This window comes from Brachyistius frenatus, unplaced genomic scaffold, assembly GCF_029030835.1.
Source record: "Brachyistius frenatus isolate BFR_SWC_R1_liver_20210118 unplaced genomic scaffold, ASM2903083v1 Contig_199, whole genome shotgun sequence".
NCBI lineage: Eukaryota > Metazoa > Chordata > Actinopteri > Embiotocidae > Brachyistius > Brachyistius frenatus.
Window position 1 is genome coordinate 332,653 of NW_027210798.1, and position 23,359 is coordinate 356,011.

A 23,359-nucleotide genomic window follows, 5' to 3' on the forward strand; every position below is an offset into this window, starting at 1 on the left:
CACAAGAAACACATTTCTGAAACACATTTCATTTTGTTGTTTTTCTCTGAACAATTTGCCAGCTCAATCATTTCTTCTAAATGTGACACATTATGAAGAGCGAGAGGAAGACGAGGTGGGCTCCGTTTTGATCATTTTATTATTATTTATCTTTCTCCACTGTCTGACTGTCCTACACTGTCCATGGTTGTTAGCTCTGTCCAACCGTCAACCATCAGTGATGTCATCGTTGGTTTGTGAACGTTATGAATCCTCCAGTTCAGATTCTGTCCGTCACCATCTTTGCTAGTTCGGAGCGGTTCGGAGCAGGAAGTGACCATATTTGGACGAGCTGGGGGAGGAGCCAGCGGTGGATCTGACCAATCTGATCGGAAACCTGACGATACTACGTCCCGCCCACCGATAGCTGTAACCTGACTGCACCACAGGCCTGTCAATCAAACAGACACGCCCCCAAAAACAGGTCTTCTTGAATCTTCTTTTCTAATGAATGAGGGATTATTTTCAGATGGACCTCCAGAAAACTAAGAAGAAGGAGTGACTTTAGCTAACAACACCGAGATAACTGATGGACACATTTTATTCACTTTGGATTTGATGAGAGAAGTTGAATGGGAGTCTATGGAGCCGGAGGCTTTTTGGAGCCGACCTCTAGTGGCACTCGCTGGTATTGCAGCTGAAGACACTTCTGGATCAAAACCATTTTACAGACCTGAAGCTACGAACTCTTTTATATCCAGTCTGTAGTTTTATATCCAGTCTGTGGTTTTATATCCAGTCTGTAGTTTTATATCCAGTCTGTAGTTTTATATCTAGTCTGTGGTTTTATATCCAGTCTGTAGTTTATATCCAGTCTGTGGTTTTATATCCAGTCTGTGGTTTTATATCCAGTCTGTAGTTTTATATCCAGTCTGTAGTTTTATATTCAGTCTGTAGTTTTATATCCAGTCTGTAGTTTTTTATCCAGTCTGTGGTTTTATATCCAGTCTGTAGTTTTATATCCAGTCTGTGGTTTTATATCCAGTCTGTGGTTTTATATCCAGTCTGTGGTTTTATATCCAGTCTGTAGTTTTATATCCAGTCTGTGGCTCTGAGCCTTAAAAACAGGTCATTAACATGTTGCTCCAGTTGTTGTTGTTTTTAAAGAGTAAATATAAGTGAAACAGGAGGAAATGGTGCATTTACTGGGAACTACTTTCAGTGGTGGATTAATCCACATGTGGTGCTCTGAGGAGCGTCAGGAGCAGCCGGATGGCAGACGAGCGATTTATTAAAAATGTTTAATTGTTTGCGTTCATTGTAATCAGGAAACACGTCACCCTGTTTTCCGGTGAAGCTCAAAGTCGTGTTTTAAATCATTTTTGGACAGTAGTTGCTGTTGAGGTGCAGTCATCTTACTGAGCGGATCCCTGGGAGTGTGAGCGCTGCAGGAAGGCCAAGGTCCTTTCAAAATAAAGGCTTTTCATCTGATGAAGCGCACAGCACCACAAGTGTTTAACAGCAAATCAGAGCGTCATGGAGCTGTAAGAAGGTGCGTCACATCCACAGCTGCATTAACATGATGTCCGTCTGAACACATCAGATGACTGTGATGCAGGAAGAGCGTCTCAGTGTCACAACTGTGTTAAAGGTCTCTTATGGAAGCGTGACATGCAGGCTGATGTTCTGGAGACCAAAAGTTTCTGCAGGGAAACAAACAAACACTGACTTTATGTTTCTGCTGTATTTACGTGAAGCTTCAGAAGATCGGCGTCGGGAGTTTCAGAGCGCGTCTCGCTCACCGACACGATGCAAACACGAGACTTTCCTCATGAACGGCAGATTATTTCATGTCACTTCTGCAGCTCGTCGATGTTCCAGATCAACTTTAGATGCAGTGTGTGTTTTCTCCAACTGAAGTTTATATGTTATATGCAGATCTAACGCAGACGCATCGATTTCTTTTACTGCCAGATGTCTTGCATGCAAACATACATGCAGTTATTACGAAAAAAGTATTTATTTCTAATACATTGTATTCACCTCTATTCAAATGATGACAAACTATGTGTGAGGAGCCGCCACACAGATTTAAATCTATTTCCTATGTTTCAGTGTCTTCACTTTGAATGAAATATCTGATGCAGACCGCAATAAATAACCTGGTTTTATGACAGCAGGAAGCCACGATGGTACCAGTCAAATTCACTGGACATCATTTACACATTACAGCAACTATATAAAGAAACGATAGTCAGAGAAGTGATAAAGGTGTTCATTTAATTATTAGGATTTGAACTGTGTCAATATCGGCATGAATCAATACAATGTAATGCTGATTTTTATACCGTACCGCTGACAAGCTGATTTCAGTGGAAACAAAAAGTGGTTCAAAAAAATCTTCCTTTTTTAATTCATGTAAAAAGTCATGAAATATTTCCATTACAATCCACTGACAGCTAAAATCCCCCAACAGATGTGACCAAGAAAAACTCACTTCCCTTTTATACTTCAACTGTAATTCTTGTGTGAAGCTTCCTGAGCACGCCCGACGGCTGGTTATCTGTCAACAGTCGTCCTCTGATCCTCACAGCTGGGATTTAAACCCAACCCTCTAAAACCCGCCGGAACAGTTCAATAACCTGAGCCTGAATCGACGTGATCGGGTCGGGTCTGACGGTTCAGGTTGCAAATTACAAACTCTGTTGTTCAAATGTTTATTTTTTTCACACACGAACAGTTTTAAGAATGATTTTCAACTTTTACTGCGTGAGGACGATCAGAGCCTCTTAATGGACTCGGTTAGTTTTCCTCATCACATTATTTGTTTTTATCTGCTGCGACTACATTAATGCTGTTGCAAAAATGATTGACCGAGAATATCATTTTTATTAAATGAAATATATCGGGTTTAAAAACTTTCAGACAGATAAATAGTCATGATCATGTTCATTTACTTTTTTAAAAACCAGTTGTGCTTCACAACAAAGCGGAAATAAAGGAGAAGAAGAGCAGCTGGGAAATGGGAGGATTTAATATATTTCTTTAGCAACACGTCAAAGTTGGTACGACAACAGCATTTAGTAGGATGATTGATAATAATAAATTACAGATGACAGATAGTTTGAGCCGTCCACTGCAGAACACACGTTGAGATTCTTTCATTTTAATGCACTTTTCCTGTTTTTGGTTCAATTAAAATCTCCGTCCGAACCCCTCAGAGTTAAAGTGTAAACCAGGCTGACCTGAATGTGTCTGTTCTGTTTCCACCTGAGCTGTGACATCACCACAGTGAGAATCCTAGTTCCTGTCTTTGTCCTTTGTATGATTCATTGGTTCTGATGCCGTCTGTCTGCCTCCACATCGACAGCCCTGAGTTCGGGTCAGACCGGTGAGGAGCTCCAGGACTCTGATCTCGTGCTCCATGCGAGCCTTCTCCCTCCTCTCCTCCCTCTCGGCCGTCTCCCTCTGCCGCCGCTCCTCCCTCTGCAGCCACTGGGCCAGCAGGTCCTGGTGCCAGCGGGCCTGCTCCTGCCTCTGACCCTCCAGCTGCACCAGCAGGCCCCGGGCCTCCGACACCAGCTGCTGGAAGCACTCCGACAGGTGCTTGAGAGCCGGGTCGAGGCAGGAGGACTCGGGGTGATGAAGGTGGGCCGGGACGGGGGAGTTGTCGGGGGGTCGGTCCGGGGGGGCCGGGAGAGGAGAGGCAGCGGGGTGGGTGAGTGGAGGAGGGAGGAGGACGTGGAGGGAGGGAGCGTTCAGGCCGTGGTCCACCTTACCTGGGACACGGGACAGAAAACAGTACAGGTGAGACATCAGCAATAAACAGAAATATCTCTGCAATAACTCATCAATTAATAGACAGAAACTATTTTGATAATTATCTTATTAAAATTTAAAAACCAACACCTTTCCAGCTACTTCTATTGTATTTTCTGTTTTTCGACATCTTTGGTGGTGAACTGAAGTTGTTCAGAAAAGCAGTGATTTGAAGATGTCACAAATATGATGTATTTATTATTAATATAAGTGAAACCAGGGCCTTCGTTACCATGTTTGTTTGTTAGTTTGTTGTCCTATTTACTACCAAATACATAAATACTATTCTCCATTTTCACAGAATTCCCCACTATACTAATTATTCACTACAATACACATTTTTTTTTACATTTTATTCAACATTTATATTTCATTTCACCAGTTTAAGTTGCAGTGATTGTTTACAGGAAACATGTGGTGTACTGAGTGTATGACAACATCTGGACCCGTCATGTACAGTTTCTAAAACAGATGTTTAGGTCACTGACAAAAGCCAAGATGAACTTTTAAATGCTTAGTGAGATCAAAATGATGTGGTGGCCGCGTGTTGACCAACATTTATCACACGAGTTGCTGTGATGTTTAACCTCGAATGATTTGAATAATAATCAGAGTACGTACTGTTTACGTCACGATGGACGGCGGTCTCCAGGTAAACGTCACCGCGTCGGCCTGTCGGATGTTGTGAGAATCCTCCGTCGCTGAATTCAAACGGATCCGTGGAGTCCTCTCCGTCCTCTCCGTCCTCTCCGTCCTCCAGCTTCACCTCCGAGCGGACCTGAGCGGCCGCAGCGTCCTCCAGAGAGCTCCGACGGTGTCTTCCTGTCCGGGAAGGAGCGACGTGGTGTCCGCCAACATCTGTGTCAGAGTTCAGATCTGACGGGATGGAGTCCAGGTGATGCTCGGCCATCCCCGCCGGAGACACGTAGCGGGGCCCCCCTCCCCCCGCTGACCTTCGACCCAACACCGCGTCCATCTCTGCAAAGTACTTGAAGGAGCTCGGCTGCGAGCCGTCGACGCTCCTCTGCAGTTTGGCTCTGACGTAGTTGGCCTTCAGCGTTTTGACCCGCAGCCGGCACTGGTGGGGGCTCCGGGAGAAACCCATCTCGCTCATGCGGGCCGACAGGTGCTTGAAGACGTGCCGGTTGCGGACGTTTTCTGCCAAACTCTTCTGCACGCGCTCGTCGCTCCAGGCGCACAGCAGCACCTGCGTTTCCTCCGCGGTCCAGTTGAAGGAGCGCTCGGCCTCCCGCTTCCCTGCACGCACAACACAGCTGAAGGTCCCGCTCCGCCTCACACATGACCACACTCAGTCCTACATCTTATTAAATCAACACAACTTTGCAGTCAAACATATTCTGAGGTTTACTTGGTGTGGACAAAATCATAGAAATATGCCACAATAAAAAATCAACACCATCACGAGGTTTCCCTGCAAACTGAAGTGAAATTCAGTTTAAACGACAACTCCCCAAAAATATGAAAATCTTCATGAGGGCAGGCTTCATGTCTTGAAGTAAAACTTGTATTTAGGTGCGCTTGGAGCCAAATGGTTTTGTTAATTCGAAAAAAATAAGTAAATGATTTGATCTTGAACTTTTCAAAAAACAACCACGTACTAAACGAAAAGAAAATGAATTTCGACTTGAACATGATTTTGAATCTAAAAACTAAATTGGCTCCACAGGTGTATTAACTTCACCGTTCAGTGTGAATGATGACGATGAGCTGCAGTGTTCTTCATCTGTTTGTCCTCCCGGTGATCCGAGACTAGACCTCCCGGTGATCCGAGACTAGACCTCCCGGTGATCCGAGACTAGACCTCCGGTGATCCGAGACTAACCCTCCCGGTGATCCGAGACTAGACCTCCCGGTGATCCGAGACTAACCCTCCCGGTGATCCGAGACTAGACCTCCCGGTGATCCGAGACTAACCCTCCCGGTGATCTGAGACTAGACCTCCCGGTGATCCGAGACTAACCCTCCCGGTGATCCGAGACTAGACCTCCCGGTGATCCGAGACTAACCCTCCCGGTGATCCGAGACTAACCCTCCCGGTGATCCGAGACTAGACCTCCCGGTGATCCGAGACTAGACCTCCCGGTGATCCGAGACTAACCCTCCCGGTGATCCGAGACTAGACCTCCCGGTGATCCGAGACTAACCCTCCCGGTGATCCGAGACTAGACCTCCCGGTGATCCGAGACCAACCCTCCCGGTGATCCGAGACTAGACCTCCCGGTGATCCGAGACTAACCCTCCCGGTGATCCGAGACCAGACCCTCCCGGTGATCCGAGACCAACCCTCCCGGTGATCCGAGACCAACCCTCCCGGTGATCCGAGACTAGACCTCCCGGTGATCCGAGACTAACCCTCCCGGTGATCCGAGACTAACCCTCCCGGTGATCCGAGACTAGACCTCCCGGTGATCCGAGACCAACCCTCCCGGTGATCCGAGACTAGACCTCCCGGTGATCCGAGACTAGACCTCCCGGTGATCCGAGACCAACCCTCCCGGTGATCCGAGACTAGACCTCCCGGTGATCCGAGACTAGACCTCCCGGTGATCCGAGACTAGACCTCCCGGTGATCCGAGACTAACCCTCCCGGTGATCCGAGACTAGACCTCCCGGTGATCCGAGACCAACCTCCCGGTGATCCGAGACTAACCCTCCCTAGACCTCCCGGTGATCCGAGACTAGACCTCCCGGTGATCCGAGACTAACCCTCCCGGTGATCCGAGACTAACCCTCCCGGTGATCCGAGACTAACCCTCCCGGTGATCCGAGACTAGACCTCCCAGCTGTTCAGTCCGCTCCATACCGGAAGCATCTTAGGTTGTTCTTGACATTTTAAATCCATCTTTAGCAGACAACAAATCCAGCAAACTGTTAGACGAGTTCATGTCGGTGCGGAAGGACCCGGAACAGGAAGTATTAAAGGTTCTGGTTTTCAGAAAAACGACCTGAACTCGAAGTCCGCTCTGTGTGTGCGGCGGCTAACAGCTAGCGGCTAACAGCTGACCTACATGGCCGACCGCGTGACGGTGACCTCAACAAACGGAGCCCGCCGGTCCACCGGCGGCTCCCGCGGGCTTACTTTTGGTGGTTGACACGGAGCTCGTGGAGTTGATCACCGGAGGATTCATGCTCCGACCCGCTGCAGCCAACGTCAACATTGAACACGCACCAACAACACTCTGCTCTTCCGGGTTCGACGGGGCGCAGCGCGTGACGTCACGTTACGTAACGCAGCTTCGGATTAAAATAAATGAACACGAAAAATAACGTGATGTGGAAGAAAGCCCGGCGTTCACCAAACCAGTGCTTCATCACTGGTGAAGTGGAAGACGGGCCTTTTAAATTCATTCATAAATTGCATCCAGACAAACATTATATTCAGGACAAATGTAAGAAAGACTGATGTGACGTGTAGTTTTTATAATAACTACCTTCACTCCTGAAAATATTGATGAAAGATTCACTTTGTTTTGTATGAATGTCTTGTTTGGTTTCCTGAATGACCAGAAAACACTCGTGTATTTGATAAATCGTATTATTATGACGGCCTGATCCCGCATCCATAAATGTAAATGATCACCTTCAACAAAGAGGTCGCACAATATATTCACTCAATTCAATCCTCTCTTCAACAAAAGACAATTAAAACTGTCAGCCTGCACGAGATTGAAGATTTGTGGATAACTATACTTTATATGTTGTTGTATGTATGTATCTCCCCCAGCGTTAAAATGAGTTGTTCTTATTATGTCCCATTCTGCTGTTCTTATTGCAATTGTATTCTAACATAAATTCAATAAAGCATCTTTAAAAAAAATACAGAAAATAAATGTGCGGTGGCAATTATAGATATTTATATTGATAAATCATAGATATTTGATCGTTACGGAGCCTTCGCCACAATAATGAAGTTCTGTGTTATTGAATCTACAAGTCCTCGTACCACTGGTTAATCTTTACATGAATGTGGATCCACTGGTACCAGAGGGGATTCTGCAGTTCTCCACTTCAGGTGTGAATTCAGTGTAAACACGGTGACATCTGATCTATGAAACTCTTACTGTGACATCGCTTTAAAAGAACAGGTTCAGTTAATGACATATGAAACCTACACACGGGAGTGTCAGGCTGACATATTATGGGATGGGGGGTTGAGACAGATAGACAACAGCACTGCATGAAAAGCTTCAGCCACCTCCTCGGTGTCAGAGAGACAGCGGTGGACCCAGCGGGGGGTCAGACGCCTCCGGGCGAAAAGGGTTAACCCGCTTCAACCTTTGCATCAACTCAGTCTCACGTCATCCAGCGAAGCAATCAAACACACGGAGAGCATAAACAGAAGATAAAGTACGCGCTCGTCTCCTCGTTCACACCTGGATTGATGCTTTTAACTGCTCAGCGAGACTCCGGAGATCACAAACCGGTCTCTGCTTTAAATCACAAGAGCGACTCACCGTCTGCGGAGGCTGTCAGGTGTCAACGGGCCGTCTCCTTCCCTCTCTGGACGTCTGTGGAGAACATTAACATTTCTGCTGTCCCTCCTGGTGCTCCTCTTCAGTCTTTCGTCCACAAACACAACAGTTCGAAGGAGCCGTTCTCCTGATGCAGAAATCACGTTTGCATTTTGAGCTCTCGGTCTCTGTTTTGTTGAACTAGTTTCATAGTAAACTTAACAGAGAATACATGTTAATTACAGTTAAAGCTGAATTTCATCTGTCGATATCTTCTTACTTTGCTGCAGTTTGTAATTATTGCGTTTCAAAGTGCACCCATTCAGGATAATTCTCCTATTTGGTGTCTTTAGATGAGAAGGTATGATTTTATTTCTGTGTTCAATACATTGGTATCTGCAGTATTTAGCCTAGCTTAGTGCTGGTTTAGCACAAAGCCTGACAGCAGGATAAAACTGCTGACTAAGCTTTCTTCAACATTGTCTTCATCTAATAAAACACCAGTTAACATCCTGTTTTTCAGACGTGGTGTTTCATGAGTTGCTGGTTGTTGGAAGTGTTTCTCTGACCTCGTGACCTCGTGTTGGAAATTTATAATCTTCTCATTCACATCTCAACTCGGCAGCATGAAACCTTTTCAGATTAAGTCCAGTGTTCCTGTAACATTTGGAGTTTGCAGTCAGCATATAATTTTATATGACAATTTAAAGATGAAACTGATTTTGTACGGTGACATATTCTGAAAGATGTTCATTTCCTCTGGGTGTCAGGTTACAGGTGTCACTTTAATATAATGATCTCACTGTGAGGAAATAAGAGAAGGAAACTGGGTTTTTTACAGACTTCCACAGAAAAACAGAGAAGAAAGTCCCGTTGTTCGGACTAAACATGCAACCACTTTTACAGGAACCTGTTAGGAACCAAAGATGGAGGAAGTTGTACTTTGAGAGTCTGGTTTTTTTTTTGGTCATATTGGATGTTGCAGAGTTTCTGTCTGGTGTCTGTATTCATATTTGTGAAATACAAAAAGACCCGGACAGAAAGAGTCGACCAAAAACACCAGGCAGCTTGTGTGACGCGCTCTGAGTTCTTCTCCATCTCTTCCCAGGAAGTCAATGTTGTTGTATTGTCATATCAAATAAACGCAGCTCATGCAGCTTTGTAACCCGTCATTGGCTTCGTTTTCTTCGTGCTCACAGCTCGCCAGCTGTAGAGAACATGAACACACCAACAGGACGTCCAGCTCCTCATTCTGTTCTGGACTTTATTCCCTGAAGCCTCTGAGGGTCAAAACGTTTGGACAACAAGAATCTTTCTAAATGATTTGTGGACGTTTTGTACAACAAGTCTGAAAGTGTCTGATGTTAAAGCTCACACACACACACACACACACACACACACACACACACACACACACACACACACACACACACACACACACACACACACACACACACACACACACACACACACACACACACACACACACACACACACACACACACACACACACACACACACACAGAGTCTAGGTAATTACAGAGGAAGAGGAACACTGAGACAGTTGACTGGACCTTCATCTCATTACTCACGCTTCCCTCCAGGCTGTCCCCCGCTGGCCTGCTGAGGAACATCACACACACACACACACACACACACACACACACACACACACACACACACACACACACACACACACACACACACACACACACACACACACACACACACACACACACACACACACACAGAGGATGGTAAATCCTCTCCAAAATATTCACACGGGGTCAAAAGCTGCTTGATACTTCTGTCAAAATTACATCACAGCAGCAGGAGCAGGCTTATTATTTTTATTCATGAATACTCGTTTGGAGACTGCAGCATGACGGCCAATCACATCCAGGGTTTTTACATATTTACACAGCTGATCCCGAAGCAACTGACAAAGCAAGGAAAACAGGAGGATCTGTGATCTTTCTGCTAAATTCTCTTTGACGTTAGTAGGCGAACAACCTGCAACAGAGTCTGTGGACCCAGAACAAAGAGTCAGGCCATGAATACATGCTGCAGTAAATAAATACCCACACAGTCTCCTGCATCGTCTGCTCTCCCATCCTTGAAGGGGAGAGTCAGGCTGCAGATCTTCTCCCGGTGAGATTTGTAGTGCAGAAAAGCAGGTCAGTGAGCACAGCGGCGTGAGGCGACGGTGACGTCAGCCGAGGTCGGAGCAGAGCTGAGGCGTCTCGCTGAGGAGACGCTGCTCCTCCGTCGCCTGACGACCGGCAGCACGTCAGTCCTTCTCAAACTTTCACAGCAGACACAAAAGACTCCGCAGCAGGCAGCAATTCAAGGAATCTGTTCTTCGGCTTGTGGCCTCCGAACAATATAAGTGATTTCAAACGGAGTTGGACGGAGCGACTGTCGTCACCGATGAGTTTCACTCCCTGTTTTAATCGTGTATTTGCAGAGTCTAAATATTCCAGATGCACCATAAACCACAAGAAACATCCTCCGTCGTTGAGGTCTTCGAAATAAAACAACTCCCCTGTTTTACTCACTTTGACTTTAGTTGCTGCTCACAACTGGAAACAGACCAGGTCCAATGTGTTCTGTGTTCTGGTGCCGTGAGGACGAGCCGATCACAGAAACTCATGAAACAAAACAGCGTGTTTCTTTTGAAAGTGAGTAGCTGCAGCCTTTACGCCTCACACGTCTGTTCAGACGGTAACGTGCATGAACAAAAATAGCTTTTTACACTTTACATTTGCATGGGTTTCTCAAAAACTATCACCAGGTTAATGTTTGCCCATGTGGTCATTTTACTTCCTTCTTTCAGTCGGTCCTTGAATGTTCATATCAATTCATTTGAAAGGTGAACTTGTGGTAATGGAAGCCCGTAACATCTTTCACATCATTCAAAAAACAAAACCAATTTAAGTATTTACGTCCCTTCAAACAGATTTACAATAACTTGTCTGCTGCAGGAAGATGGCATCAACCTTTTTAATCCTGCTCGCAGCTGCCAGAAACAGCAAGTCGGTCAGTGAACACAACACCTGAATGATTCTCTGAATAAATCAGGACCTGGTGGCCAAGCAGAGGTCTGATATTAAAAACCACACTAACACGCTCCCCTCCGTCATTTTAATGAGGTCTTGGTACAGCTGAGGCTCAGGAGGGTATAAAGTGCAGAGTTGTCTGGTGAGAAAAGTTGAAACGGGTTGAATTTGCTCGAACACAACGCCACATATTCCAGATAGTTCTCACTGATTGCATGGTTCTTCTATTTACCTCCATTGTTGAAACAGATTACAATAATTGCTGAACACTAGACAAGATCACCTTTCACCTTCTCACTGTAGCAGTAAGACCCCACTAATCAAACCCTGATCGTGCAACTAAGCATCAACCATCAGTGATGTCATCAACCATCAGTGATGTCATCAACTATCAGTGATGTCATCAGCCATCAGTGATGTCATCATTGGTTTGTGAACGTTATGAATCCTCCAGTTCAGATTCTGTCCGTCACCATCTTTGCTAGTTTGGAGGAGTGACTTTAGCTAACAACACCGAGAGAACTGATGGACACATTTTATTCACTTTGGATTTGATGAGAGAAGTTGAATGGGAGTCTATGGAGCCGGAGGCTTTTTGGAGCCGACCTCTAGTGGCACTCGCTGGTATTGCAGCTGAAGACACTTCTGCATCGGAACCATTTTACAGACCTGAAAGCTACGAAGACGTTTGTATCCAGTCTGTAGTTTTATATCCAGTCTGTAGTTTTATATCCAGTCTGTGGTTTTATATCCAGTCTGTGGTTTTATATCCAGTCTGTAGTTTTATATCCAGTCTGTGGTTTTATATCCAGTCTGTAGTTTTATAACCAGTCTGTAGTTTTATATCCAGTCTGTAGTTTTATATCCAGTCTGTGGTTTTATATCCAGTCTGTGCTTTTATATCCAGTCTGTAGTTTTATATCCAGTCTGTGGTTTTATATCCAGTCTGTAGTTTTATATCCAGTCTGTAGTTTTATATCCAGTCTGTGGTTTTATATCCAGTCTGTAGTTTTATATCCAGTCTGTAGTTTTATATATCCAGTCTGTAGTTCTATATCCAGTCTGTAGTTTTATATCCAGTCTGTAGTTTTATAACCAGTCTGTAGTTTTATATCCAGTCCAGTCTGTGGGTTTATATCCAGTCTGTGGTTTTATGTCCAGTCTGTAGTTTTATATCCAGTCTGTAGTTTTATATCCAGTCTGTAGTTTCATATCCAGTCTGTAGTTTTATGTCTGTAGTTTTATATCCAGTCTGTAGTTTTATATCCAGTCTGTGGTTTTATATCCAGTCTGTGCTTTTATATCCAGTCTGTAGTTTTATATCCAGTCTGTGGTTTTATATCCAGTCTGTAGTTTTATATCCAGTCTGTAGTTTTATATCCAGTCTGTGGTTTTATATCCAGTCTGTAGTTTTATATCCAGTCTGTAGTTTTATATATCCAGTCTGTAGTTCTATATCCAGTCTGTAGTTTTATATCCAGTCTGTAGTTTTATAACCAGTCTGTAGTTTTATATCCAGTCCAGTCTGTGGGTTTATATCCAGTCTGTGGTTTTATGTCCAGTCTGTAGTTTTATATCCAGTCTGTAGTTTTATATCCAGTCTGTAGTTTCATATCCAGTCTGTGCTTGCAACCAACATGTCTCAGAATCACGAGCGCCTGTGAACGGTGAGCTGATCCGTGTCAAACAGAAAACAGAGCTGTGGTGTTGGTCCGTGCTGACAGCTTCCCGTCTGCTCTAATTTAAACAAGAGGACATAATTGACTCTCAGTGAATCGTAATCATAAAGTCATCTGGTGATATTACAGCGTGCAGAAAATGTTCTGTCGTAGCTGTGAGGTGCAGCTGCCTCTGCAGCAGGGCGGGAAGCTGAACCGCAGAGTTTCTAAACACATGGAGGAACCGCGGCAGGTCATTTATCAGCGGGCTGCAGAGCTGCTGTGATGTGGAGCTGCCAGAGAACCCTTCGGTTTCCAGAGCTTTATTATTAGAGCCTCTCAGATGAATTACAGAAGTTGGTCCGTTGCCGCGGCGCCCTCTAATTTGCCTTCATTTTTAAAGTAGCCACCAATTTGCAGAGGCCACTTTGACCAACAACTCACGGCAGAGCATCTGCACTTCAGAACGTTTCCAACGAGCAGCAGATGCCGACATGAGAAAAACATCACGTCCACTGTGATGCGCTCAACAACGCTGCAGTCCGTTTCAGACGGAGGGGGAAGTGTGGGAAACGTTTAGCTTGTTGTGAGCGCACATTTCTCTGGAGGTACTCTGTAAAAATGTCTGTGCACCGTTCTGCTTATCAGGAAAGCTAAAAGTGTCTTCGGTCACACACACTACATTTCCAACACCCTATTTATGGAACTAAACATTTGTGCAACCAGCAGGCATTTCCACCTTGAATCACCTCTTCCTGTTTGTAAAGGCAGCAGCTCCAAACAGGAAGTCAGAAGCCAAAAGTGGAACAAAGAGTTAAAAAGAAAAAATATTTACACAAATTTACACTCAGCGACAGAGTCACGTTCCTCCAAGTTGTTTTTTTTAACCAAATTCAGCAGGAATTCCTTCCATAAGCTGAAAGCAGTGATTATTTACAGAGATGTCGGTCAGCGCTCTGACAGCGAGAGCTCGCCGGTTACGTCACAAGGTCGGCCAGCGTGACTCTGTGTCATGCAGATGAGGCCGGCTAAAAAAAAATCGAAGAAGTAAACAGCTGAATGAATGATTCCACTGTCGGCTGCAGCCGAGGAAGCACATCCTCTGTGGTTAATGATATTTGAAGTGAAGAGCATCGCGGCCTGCCTTTCTCTACGCGCCCTCGGCCGCTGACTGTGAGAACATCCAGCAGCAGACACTCTCTGACCTGATTTATTTAATGAAAGACATGAAGATTCAAACTGGGATGAAGCAGGAAGTGCACTCAGGCTATTCTGTGGTCCGTAAAGATGAAACTTAAAGTTGCATTTCACTGAAAAATGTCTCTTTACGATGACCGTGCAGAAAGCTTTTCCATTTGAAGTGCTTTTATTTTTTTTCGTTATGTATACAAAATATGGCTGACAGCATCTTTGTATATTTACTAAAGTAATATTTTGAATATTTTGAATGTAAACATACATTTTTATATTTTAATATCAACACTTTTACTGAAAATTCTCATGTTTTCTGATGTCTCGGCTGCATGTAGTAACAACAAACAGCCGGGAGTCAGTCAGGTTGTTCATCACAGGACCTGCGCTTCAATCTGTGGCTTCGGTTCTTGAGAAAGATACGATGACACACTCCTGGTGGGAGGACTGGAGTTGATATGCTAAATATTTAATGTGCAGTGATTTAAATGCTCCACAAAATGCATCATTAACTTTAATCTAGATGCTCTTAAGTGTTTTTTATTTTTTTTTAATCTAAAATGATCAAATCAGTTTATTCTGAGAAACCATTCCAGGTTCTCCTCAAACCTCAGACCCCCCTCCTCCCCCCGCTCCTCCCTCCTTTTGGACTGAGGAATTTGTCCCACCTAAGTCACCGCGGCGACCTTCTTTTGGTGGCCGAGGAATTCCCAGCATTTCCCTGTTCGCTCTGTTTTCTCAGCACAGACCAGCATCCACATTTCTTCTGGTAAACTGATCGTGACCACACAGGAGGAACCCCCCCCCCCACCCCACCCCACCCCTCCACCCGCACAGCCACCTCCCCCTCATCCAGCCCCCAAATACTGTCAGTCAACACAGACACTCCGAGCACAGCTGATCGAAACCACGTGGAGGAATCGCTGTTTCCAATAAAGCCAAGAATGTGCTTATATAACAGTAGAATAACTGGGCCATCTCCACGGATGAGGGAGTGGAGGGGAGGGGGGGGGGTGCTCCTACAAGCAGAGACAGTCGTACGGATCAAAGCTGGAGAAAAGAGGGCAGACGCTAACTGAAAGTGGAGTAACATGAAGTCTGAACTCTGGACTCTGAACCACCGACTGTCAGTCTGAGGCTCAACTTCAGGGTTCAATTCAAGCAGTGAACAAATATGGACCTTCTGTGACTGCAGCATGCAGCCGGTGCGAACCAGAACCCATCTGGGTCTGTCCACCCTCCACACAGAATCCATCCTCCTGGGCGTCGACTTCGAGTTCATTTGAACCAATCAGAATGCAGCGAGACCGTCCGACATCTTCCACCGCTGCAGCTTCCTACCGCGTCTACCAAATACTTTTTTCCTGAATACAGCATATTTAAAAAAACATTTTTAAATTGTTTTATTCTGCTCTGAATGTTCGGCGATTTCTTTCCGGTCACTGAGAGTTTAAAAATATTAACGCTACGCTCATCACGTTCACGTTCGGACAAACGCTGTGAACCACCGACACTGCTCGCTGATTGGTCCGTGCAAACAATAAAGTGAGTTCCCTGACTGATATCGCAGCAAAGAAAGCTGAAGCTGTCACACATTACGTAACCAAAGATTTGTTCGATGCTGAGTTTCCTTTAAATCGTAGTTCATCACTCTTCCTAAACAGAGTGTGAAACTTCCACCAGGATTTTGGTAATCTGCCTTGAACTGCTGCACAAATGATCAGAACTAATTACTCTTCCTTAACTTCATGTTCTCTAACATCACCATCTTAAATGAGATCAGAGATAACAGAAGTATAAGCACAAGTGTTTCAGTTAAAAACGTGTTTGACTGGCTCAGACTTGTCTGAGCTCCGCTTCTCGCTGCCTGGAACGAATCCTCCGAGTGTTCAGTCGTGTAAACCGAGAATCTGCTTCGTCAACATTTTAGGAAATACGCTTCTCAGTGTTTCACATAAAAACTGGAAACAGACAGCCTGTTTCATCTGTGGTTTTCCACATTTACATTATAAAACATCCTCGTTACCTCCTGTTTCCCCTCATGCGGTAGTTTTGTGTTTTCATGGTAAAACATCTCCACTCCAGAGTTTATAACAGAGATGTTTTAAATATAAGAGGAAAGAGAAACATTCTGTGAACCAAATCTATTTCCCAGCATTCCTCTCTGTTTCTCCAGTTGTCCTCACTTCCATCTGGACTGACCGAGTGGACAGACTGAACTGTCTTAAACAATGTCTGTCCCACTCGTCTGTGCAGCGCCGCCTCAGATTCAGTTCCTGGAGGCCGAGACACATTTCAGGGTCTTAGAGTTTGCACTGTTTTTAAATGTCTGGGCAAACTCGGTGAAGACTACACACACTTGAACTAAAGAGTAAACACTGTTAGTTCTGCTCCAAACCCACAGGGTGATTTCTCTGTTCATCAGCGTCGCTACGGGTTACCGAGCTGACGAGTCACAGTGAAACAGAGATTTAAAGTAGAAGGAGGAGGGATGAAAACTAGTCCTCGTTTGTATTTAAATGCATTAATTACTCTTTGAACCAACAGAAACACAAGCATCTCCTCTAAATCCCGTTTACGCCAAACATCTTAAGAAAAGTTGTTTTAGATGTTTTCTGCTCAGACTACATTTTACTTCAACATATGACAACAATATGCAAAATAAGTCTTAAAGAGTATAACATGTCAAGAGTCACGTGTTTGAATTTTGTGTATTATTGGGCAGAAAATGTGAATACAATGATGGTGCAACATTTATGGTGCATCTTGTTTAAAACCTATCGTTGTAGCTTTATTGAAATGTCAGAGCAAGCAAACGTGATGCAGTATGTGCAGACAGTTTATCTTTCTGAGATTAAATGAACATAAGTGAGACATTTTTAAGGGAATTCTGAATTTTAAGAGTTTCATATTTCCTCGTTCTTTTCCTCCTGCTAAATAATGATTTAACATTAGAACAGTTGTTTCTTTATCTTCAGCAATTCAACCCTTCCAACAAAACACTTGTCAGTTTATTAAATGTGAATCACCATTTCACATGTGTTTAACATGTCACATGTGGTGAGATCATTTCAGAGTTTCTTGAATTTAAAACGAGACAAAACATGGGTCAGTCTGGGCAGGAATAAAAACAACAACAACCATCAGCTGTGCTGGTTGATTGCTCAGAGAACAATGAATTATTGCCAGACTCCTTTTTTCACCTGCTATCAGCAGCGTTAAAAGGAAGCAGGTGCAGCGGCATTAAGAGGAGCCATGAAGACCGAGCAGCGCCGGCCAACAATAATATCATTAACAGCATAAAAACACAGGAGAGCCGGGGGTCGCTGGGAGGGGGTGTGTGTGTGGGGGGGGCTGATTAGCCTGAGCAGCTGGGTGTGTGTGTGTGTGTGTGTGTGTGTGTGTGTGTGTGTGTGTGTGTGTGTGTGTGTGTGTGTGTGTGTGTGTGTGTGTGTGTGTGTGTGCGCGCGCGCTGCCTTTTTGTCATTTTAACTCATTTGAATTCAGTTTAATTTACTGAAGGATTTACTGAACTAAACAGAAGGTGATGGATGAATGTTTCAACTATTCAAGAATAAAATGACAAATGTGAAAATACATTTATATTTTTAAATGACTTCTGTTTATCAGTTTCAATCACCTTTAAATGGATCAAGGTGACTTCCCAACCTTTTCTTCAGTCCTACAGAAAAATAAGTCCATTCAGACATTTTAATTTCATTGAAAATTAAATTTTTTAGGAGTTCCTTATTCAGTAAATCACAGATCTGAGTGATCTGACCTGAAATTAAACAGTTGGGTTTTTCACTCCACAGGAATCATAATGTAATAAATGATCACATCGACTCTAATCTGTTTTCCTGAATTCTCTTTTGAGACAACTTTACAATATAATAATTACATAAAATGTGATGCAACTGTAAAGTTACATCACTTTGCACGTCACAGAATGTTGACCTGAGAGAAGACACATCTCTGTCTCTGAATCTCACTCTGTCTGTATCTCTGTATATTTGGTGTGTTTGCGTAGTGGGGGAAGTGACTTGAACCGGGGAAACAATGAGCCACCGCCAAGACAAACCAACCCCACCCAACTCCTCCCCACCTCCTCCTTTCCTTCACTTCCCTGTTGGCCTCCTCCCTGTCCAAGGACAGCAGGGTGAGAGGACGCCCCACCCTGGATCAATAAGAAACACTCGCAGCAGGAAGAACCGACAGATCTGAGAACGTGTTTATGTGCAGCCTGAATCCTGTGAAATCTGTTTTTCTGTGATAAGATTTCTCTCTTATATCCTGTAAGACCATCATGTAGCTCAGTAATAAAAGCTTATGCATTTCTGTTATCTAGAACCTCTATGTAACAGTGTTTTCATGGGTTAGGTATTATACAAACAGTAGTTCCTACCCAGAGACCTGATTGGTCAACTGAAACGTGCTCAAATCACCATGACAACACATCCTGCTCATCACTAGAAATATCCCTCCACCTCCTCAATGGGAAAATAGAATTAGAATAGAATATTATATAACATGTAATATAATGTAGTTTCTACTTGTTCTAGTTCTATTAAATGACCCATTTGGTGAAGTCGGGTCTCTTTTGGTCCTTTTTGGTCGCTCCGAGCACCCGTACCGTAACACCACGGATAGTCACGCACTTACAGTCCTAGAGGAGCCTAGCTGGACCGGTTTGGTTTTGGTTCATGAAATGTTGAAATGGAGTGTTGTTAAAAGAAGTGATGCAAAACAAAAGTGATGCAAAACAAAAGTGATGCAAAACAAAAGTGATGCAAAACACAAGTGATGCAAAACACAAGTGATGCAAAACACAAGTGATGCAAAACAGTGGTAAACATGCTCCTGTCTCAACTTTTTTTGAAACATGTTGCTGGCATGAAATAAAAAATGAGCGTATATTTTTTCAACATTTGATGTTGTCTTTGGTCTATTTTCATATTTTGCAAATCTTTGTATTCTGTTTTTATTTACATTTGGCACAGTGTCCCAACTTTTTTGGAAACAGGGTTGTAAAATATATAACATCTTCTCCCTAGAGACAGCTAATACTATTTCTCTGCTTGAAAGCTTTGATTTTTAAAGCTGTATTTGCACGGACACGCTCAACTGTAGATTTCTTGGAGTAGCAGAAAATATTACATAAAGAGGTGGATGTGCTGCACATCCCTTCACTGAGCATTTAGCCTACTGGCGGCTAAATGCAATGGTGCAAGTGTTTTACATGAGAAGGGCCTCTCTTCTGTTAGAACATCCAGTCGACTGATAAATCTCATGATGTAAACAGCAAAACATCTCAGAGCTGTCTGAGGCCTCCCTCGTCTCTGAATCACTAATCTGGTGACGCACGGAGGGAAACGTTGGGTAAACAGTCGGGATCAGGGAGTCTCAGCATGGTCACGTCTCCAGTGTGAGTGCGTGTACGTGCGTGTGTGTGTGTGTGTGTGTGTGTGTGTGTGTGTGTGTGTGTGTGTGTGTGTGTGTGTGTGTGTGTGTGTGTGTGTGTGCAGCCTAGCAGGAGAGTAGCGGCACCACAGCTAATGAGTCTCAGGCCCAGCGGGCTGCAATTCCAACACTACAGCAAACAGACAAACTCACACACAGACACACACATGGATTCAGCGCTGCCACTTTATCACCCACTGGCACTCGTGTTGATGTGGAGGAGAGCCTGTCGCCGAGGCTCTTCACTAAAGTGCCAGAACGAGGCTTGAAGCCGGCGTTGGGAGCTCCAGCTGCAGAGAACCGAACGGTCCGGAAAACAAGCGCCCACTAATCTGGCCTCTCTCTCTGCACCGCTTCCATCCGGCCCAGAGAGACGGGACCACCCACACAAAGACGATGGAAGACTAAGATTATGTAATCCGGAGGCTTTATGTAACAGCGAGGTCGAGTCAGTGCGTCGGAACAGGCCTACTTAGGCCTTTTTCCTCTCCGACCGTCTCGCTATTTCCTTTTAGAAGACGGCTGAGCGGCTGACGGATGGATCGACGGATGGTTTCGGTGCCGCTGGCGATGCCCCACAGCGCTACCTCTGTGACAAAGAGCGGCGCAGATGGCGGCCCAGGGCTGGCCGGCGTTTAGGGTACCAAATGGCGTGCCACAACAGGTCCAGATGGACTCGGGCTCCCGGTTTTATTTTTGCTTTTGAATAGATGGTGGATGAACAGTGAGTAAAGAAATAAAGAGACAAACAGGGAGGCGGGAGAAGAGAGATGACAGCCGGCCTTCAGTGGCAGAAACTTTGAAAAGAGAGATCTGGAGGAAAAGTGAAAACAAATCCGTCAAGCTAACTTTCCATCTGCCCACTTTTTGTTTTTCGCTCTCAAAGAAACCCACCAGCTGCATCTTTAAATGACCAAACAACACAGAAATAATGCCTGACTCGAGGAGAGTTTACGTAACAAGAGGAAATTCAACTCCAGTAACTGAAGAGTCACTGACCCACAACTCAACATGTATATTTTAGTTTTACATGTCGACCTCCAAAGCTTTTACAGAAATGAATATTAGAATTTATTTTTTAATCTGATTTAGCAAATACATGTTGATATAATGACATCTGTGTTAGAACCATGAAAGGAACCTGGAGGCAATCAGACCTGTCTTAATAATTAAGTTATACATAAGAATGAAAAAATGTATTAGATCTTATCAAAATGACCAGAAGCAGCATGAGGCACCTAACCAAGGATCACAGCCAAGCGTGAAATAGACCACAGCAAAATGTGAGATAGTCACGCTTTGGGCTGTCTAGGCGTGAAAGTTATACATTTTGAAAGCATGAAACTTATGTAACCACGTTGTCGTAGCTACAATTTTTATTTTCCCGTAAATCACAAGGCATGCAGCAGGTTTCATTTTCATAGAATACAGGAAAACGTGTAACTTTCACGCACCGACACCACAAAGTGTGTCTGTCTCACGTTTTGCTGTCGTGGAGCGGCGTGTCTATTTCACGCTTTGCTGTGATACTGGGTTGAAGCTCCACCAGTTAAAAGGAAAATTCCAGCATTTTCAAACTTATTCTCACAGTTATCATTCATTTAGTCAGAATTAGAGACCATTTATGTAAAATGTAAATTTATTTCCAATGTTATAGTTCTTATAAAAGTTTGCGCTATTTGTCCCGATACCAGACCTAGCCATGAAACACATGTCTTTGATTCCAGCCACGAATAAACTAAAATTTTCCTCCACGGTTAAATAATGCAGCCGGGATCATGACGAGCTGCTTCTGGGACAACCTGCCAAAACTTATTCCCAAACCTCTGCAACAGATCGGGAGAGTGCAAAGGTGACAGGACTCCCTGTCAGAAGGATCACAGTTGACAAAACATCGAATGTATCGTAACAAGAACACAACTATGCCCCTACAGTAAGACTGTAAATACCACTGGCATCTGTAGTGTTATGAGACAGCCAATAAATATGAGAGAATATCTCTGTGTATGTGAAAAACAAAGACAATAGTAGGAGTCAGAAAGCAAACTGCTCCAGCAAATTATCTCCAGCTTCCAGAAACAGAAGTGTCACTTGTTCCTTCTTTGATGCTCATTCTCATTTGACCCAGATAACACCTCTGATAGCTGCTCACAGTTTAAACCTGAGAAGGCAGCAGTGTTTACCGAGCGTGGGAGGAAGGGAAGGAAAATTACTCTCTGGAGAAAATTTAAGCAAGTGACGCTTATTAAGAAATATAATTGTCCAGAGGCTGTAAGTGATGAAGTGTTATTTCACAGATCACCCTTCGAGGTAGTGTCCAGGGGACGGAGGCTCCCTTTGGACCAGAGTGCAAAGAATATTTTTTACCTTAAAGAAATCCACATTTTTGACGGGAGAGGTCTTATGTGAGCCTGATGTCCTTAAAATCAAACCCTACAGGAAAAACTTGGATGTACCGCGGCCCTGAACTCAACCTCTGACAACCTTTGAGCTTTGTATGAAGGGCAACATGAGACTTGAGGACATTAAATGGAAATGGTTGAGCACCATAAAGTAAGTAGTCAGAAGTCGTGTGAAAAATGAAAAGAGCTATAAATACTGGCTGTTGTGTGCCTCCGCTGTCCATTCAGGCTGCAGTTTACATGCATATCTGTCTGTTTCTTTAATGTCATATACTGTATACCTTTGACCACCAAAATCCATTCAGTTCATCCATGAGTCTAAGTGAACATTTGTACCAAATTTGAAAAAGGTCCCTCAAGGCGCTCCTGAGATATTGTGTTTACAAGAATGGGAAAGACATGAGGTCAAAGTGACCATTAACTTTCTCCACCAAAATCTGATTTCTGAGGAAATGTGAACGTGTGAAAAATCTGAAGAAATTCCCTCAAGGCATTCTGGAAATATTGCATTTGCAAGCATGGCTCAATGTGAGGTGGCAGTGATCTTTAACTTTTGACCTTTGTCCACCGAAATTCCTCGTTGGTACCAAATAAATGTTTTTGCCAAGTTTGAATAAATTCCCTTTTATTTCTGAAAAAGGCACTCAAGAGAACGGGGCGAACGGATGAGAGGGACGGGAGGTCCCAGTGACCTTGAACTTTGACCAACACACTCTCAACGGTTCATCCTTGAGGCCAGGTGAACGATTGTGCCACATTTGAAGAAATATTCAAATATTGTGTTCATGACAATGGGACGGACAGACCCGAACATGAGGGTTTCAGGTCTGGCTGTTAACCGCTGGAGGACCAAAGGAAGGAGGTAAATGACAGGAAATATGTGGTTCAAACACAAACACTACGACTTGTGTCGTCTTCTTGGCCTTCACAAAGTGATCACTGCGCATATCTTGTTTTCCAATTGTTGCAGAAATCTCCCTCCAGGAGTTCTGTGCTATCTTCAATCCCGATGTTTCCACACCGATGAATCGTGGAGATGATTGTGGAGACGGACCTGCTCGCAGCATCTCCGACAGCAACACGAGTCATGTAACTAGAGAGGTGTGCGACTCGCCAGAAGGACACCGATTAGTAATTGGTTTGCATCAAATTAGATAACTGTGACTTTGCTTGGGAAGTTCATTGTTGCTGTTCAGTTTCAGTCTGTCCTCATTGTTTAGTTGTCTTTCTGTGTTTTCTTTCTATTTCGGTTATGTTTTCTCTGTCCGTTAAGGTTTTCATGTTCGTTTCCTGTTTTATTCTGATAACTTGTGTCTTGT

General features: G+C 44.1%; 2 protein-coding genes across 2 annotated transcripts in view; both read right to left on the minus strand.

The window, feature by feature from the left end:
* Positions 1 to 23,359, minus strand: part of rasgef1ba (RasGEF domain family, member 1Ba) — a 117,230-nt gene that overhangs the window by 32,467 nt on the left and 61,404 nt on the right. The gene's annotated exons all lie outside the window — the stretch shown is intronic.
* LOC138632906 (uncharacterized) lies at positions 3,127 to 7,030 on the minus strand. Its single transcript, XM_069718799.1, has 3 exons — positions 6,899 to 7,030; positions 4,420 to 5,055; positions 3,127 to 3,758 (listed from the first exon to the last, which is right to left on the minus strand). The coding sequence occupies exons 1-3, from the start codon at positions 6,975 to 6,977 to the stop codon at positions 3,280 to 3,282; spliced, it is 1,194 nt and encodes a 397-aa protein (XP_069574900.1). The 5' UTR covers positions 6,978 to 7,030; the 3' UTR covers positions 3,127 to 3,279.

Excerpts from the sequence above, each read along its gene's own strand:
- LOC138632906 (XM_069718799.1), bottom strand. The coding sequence starts at position 6,977 with ATGTTGACGTTGGCTGCAGCGGGTCGGAGCATGAATCCTCCGGTGATC. Across the intron at positions 5,056-6,898 it reads CTCCGTGTCAACCACCAAAA|GGAAGCGGGAGGCCGAGCGC; the intron begins GTAAGCCCGCGG and ends TTGTGCGTGCAG. Across the intron at positions 3,759-4,419 it reads CGTCCATCGTGACGTAAACA|GTAAGGTGGACCACGGCCTG; the intron begins GTACGTACTCTG and ends CCCGTGTCCCAG.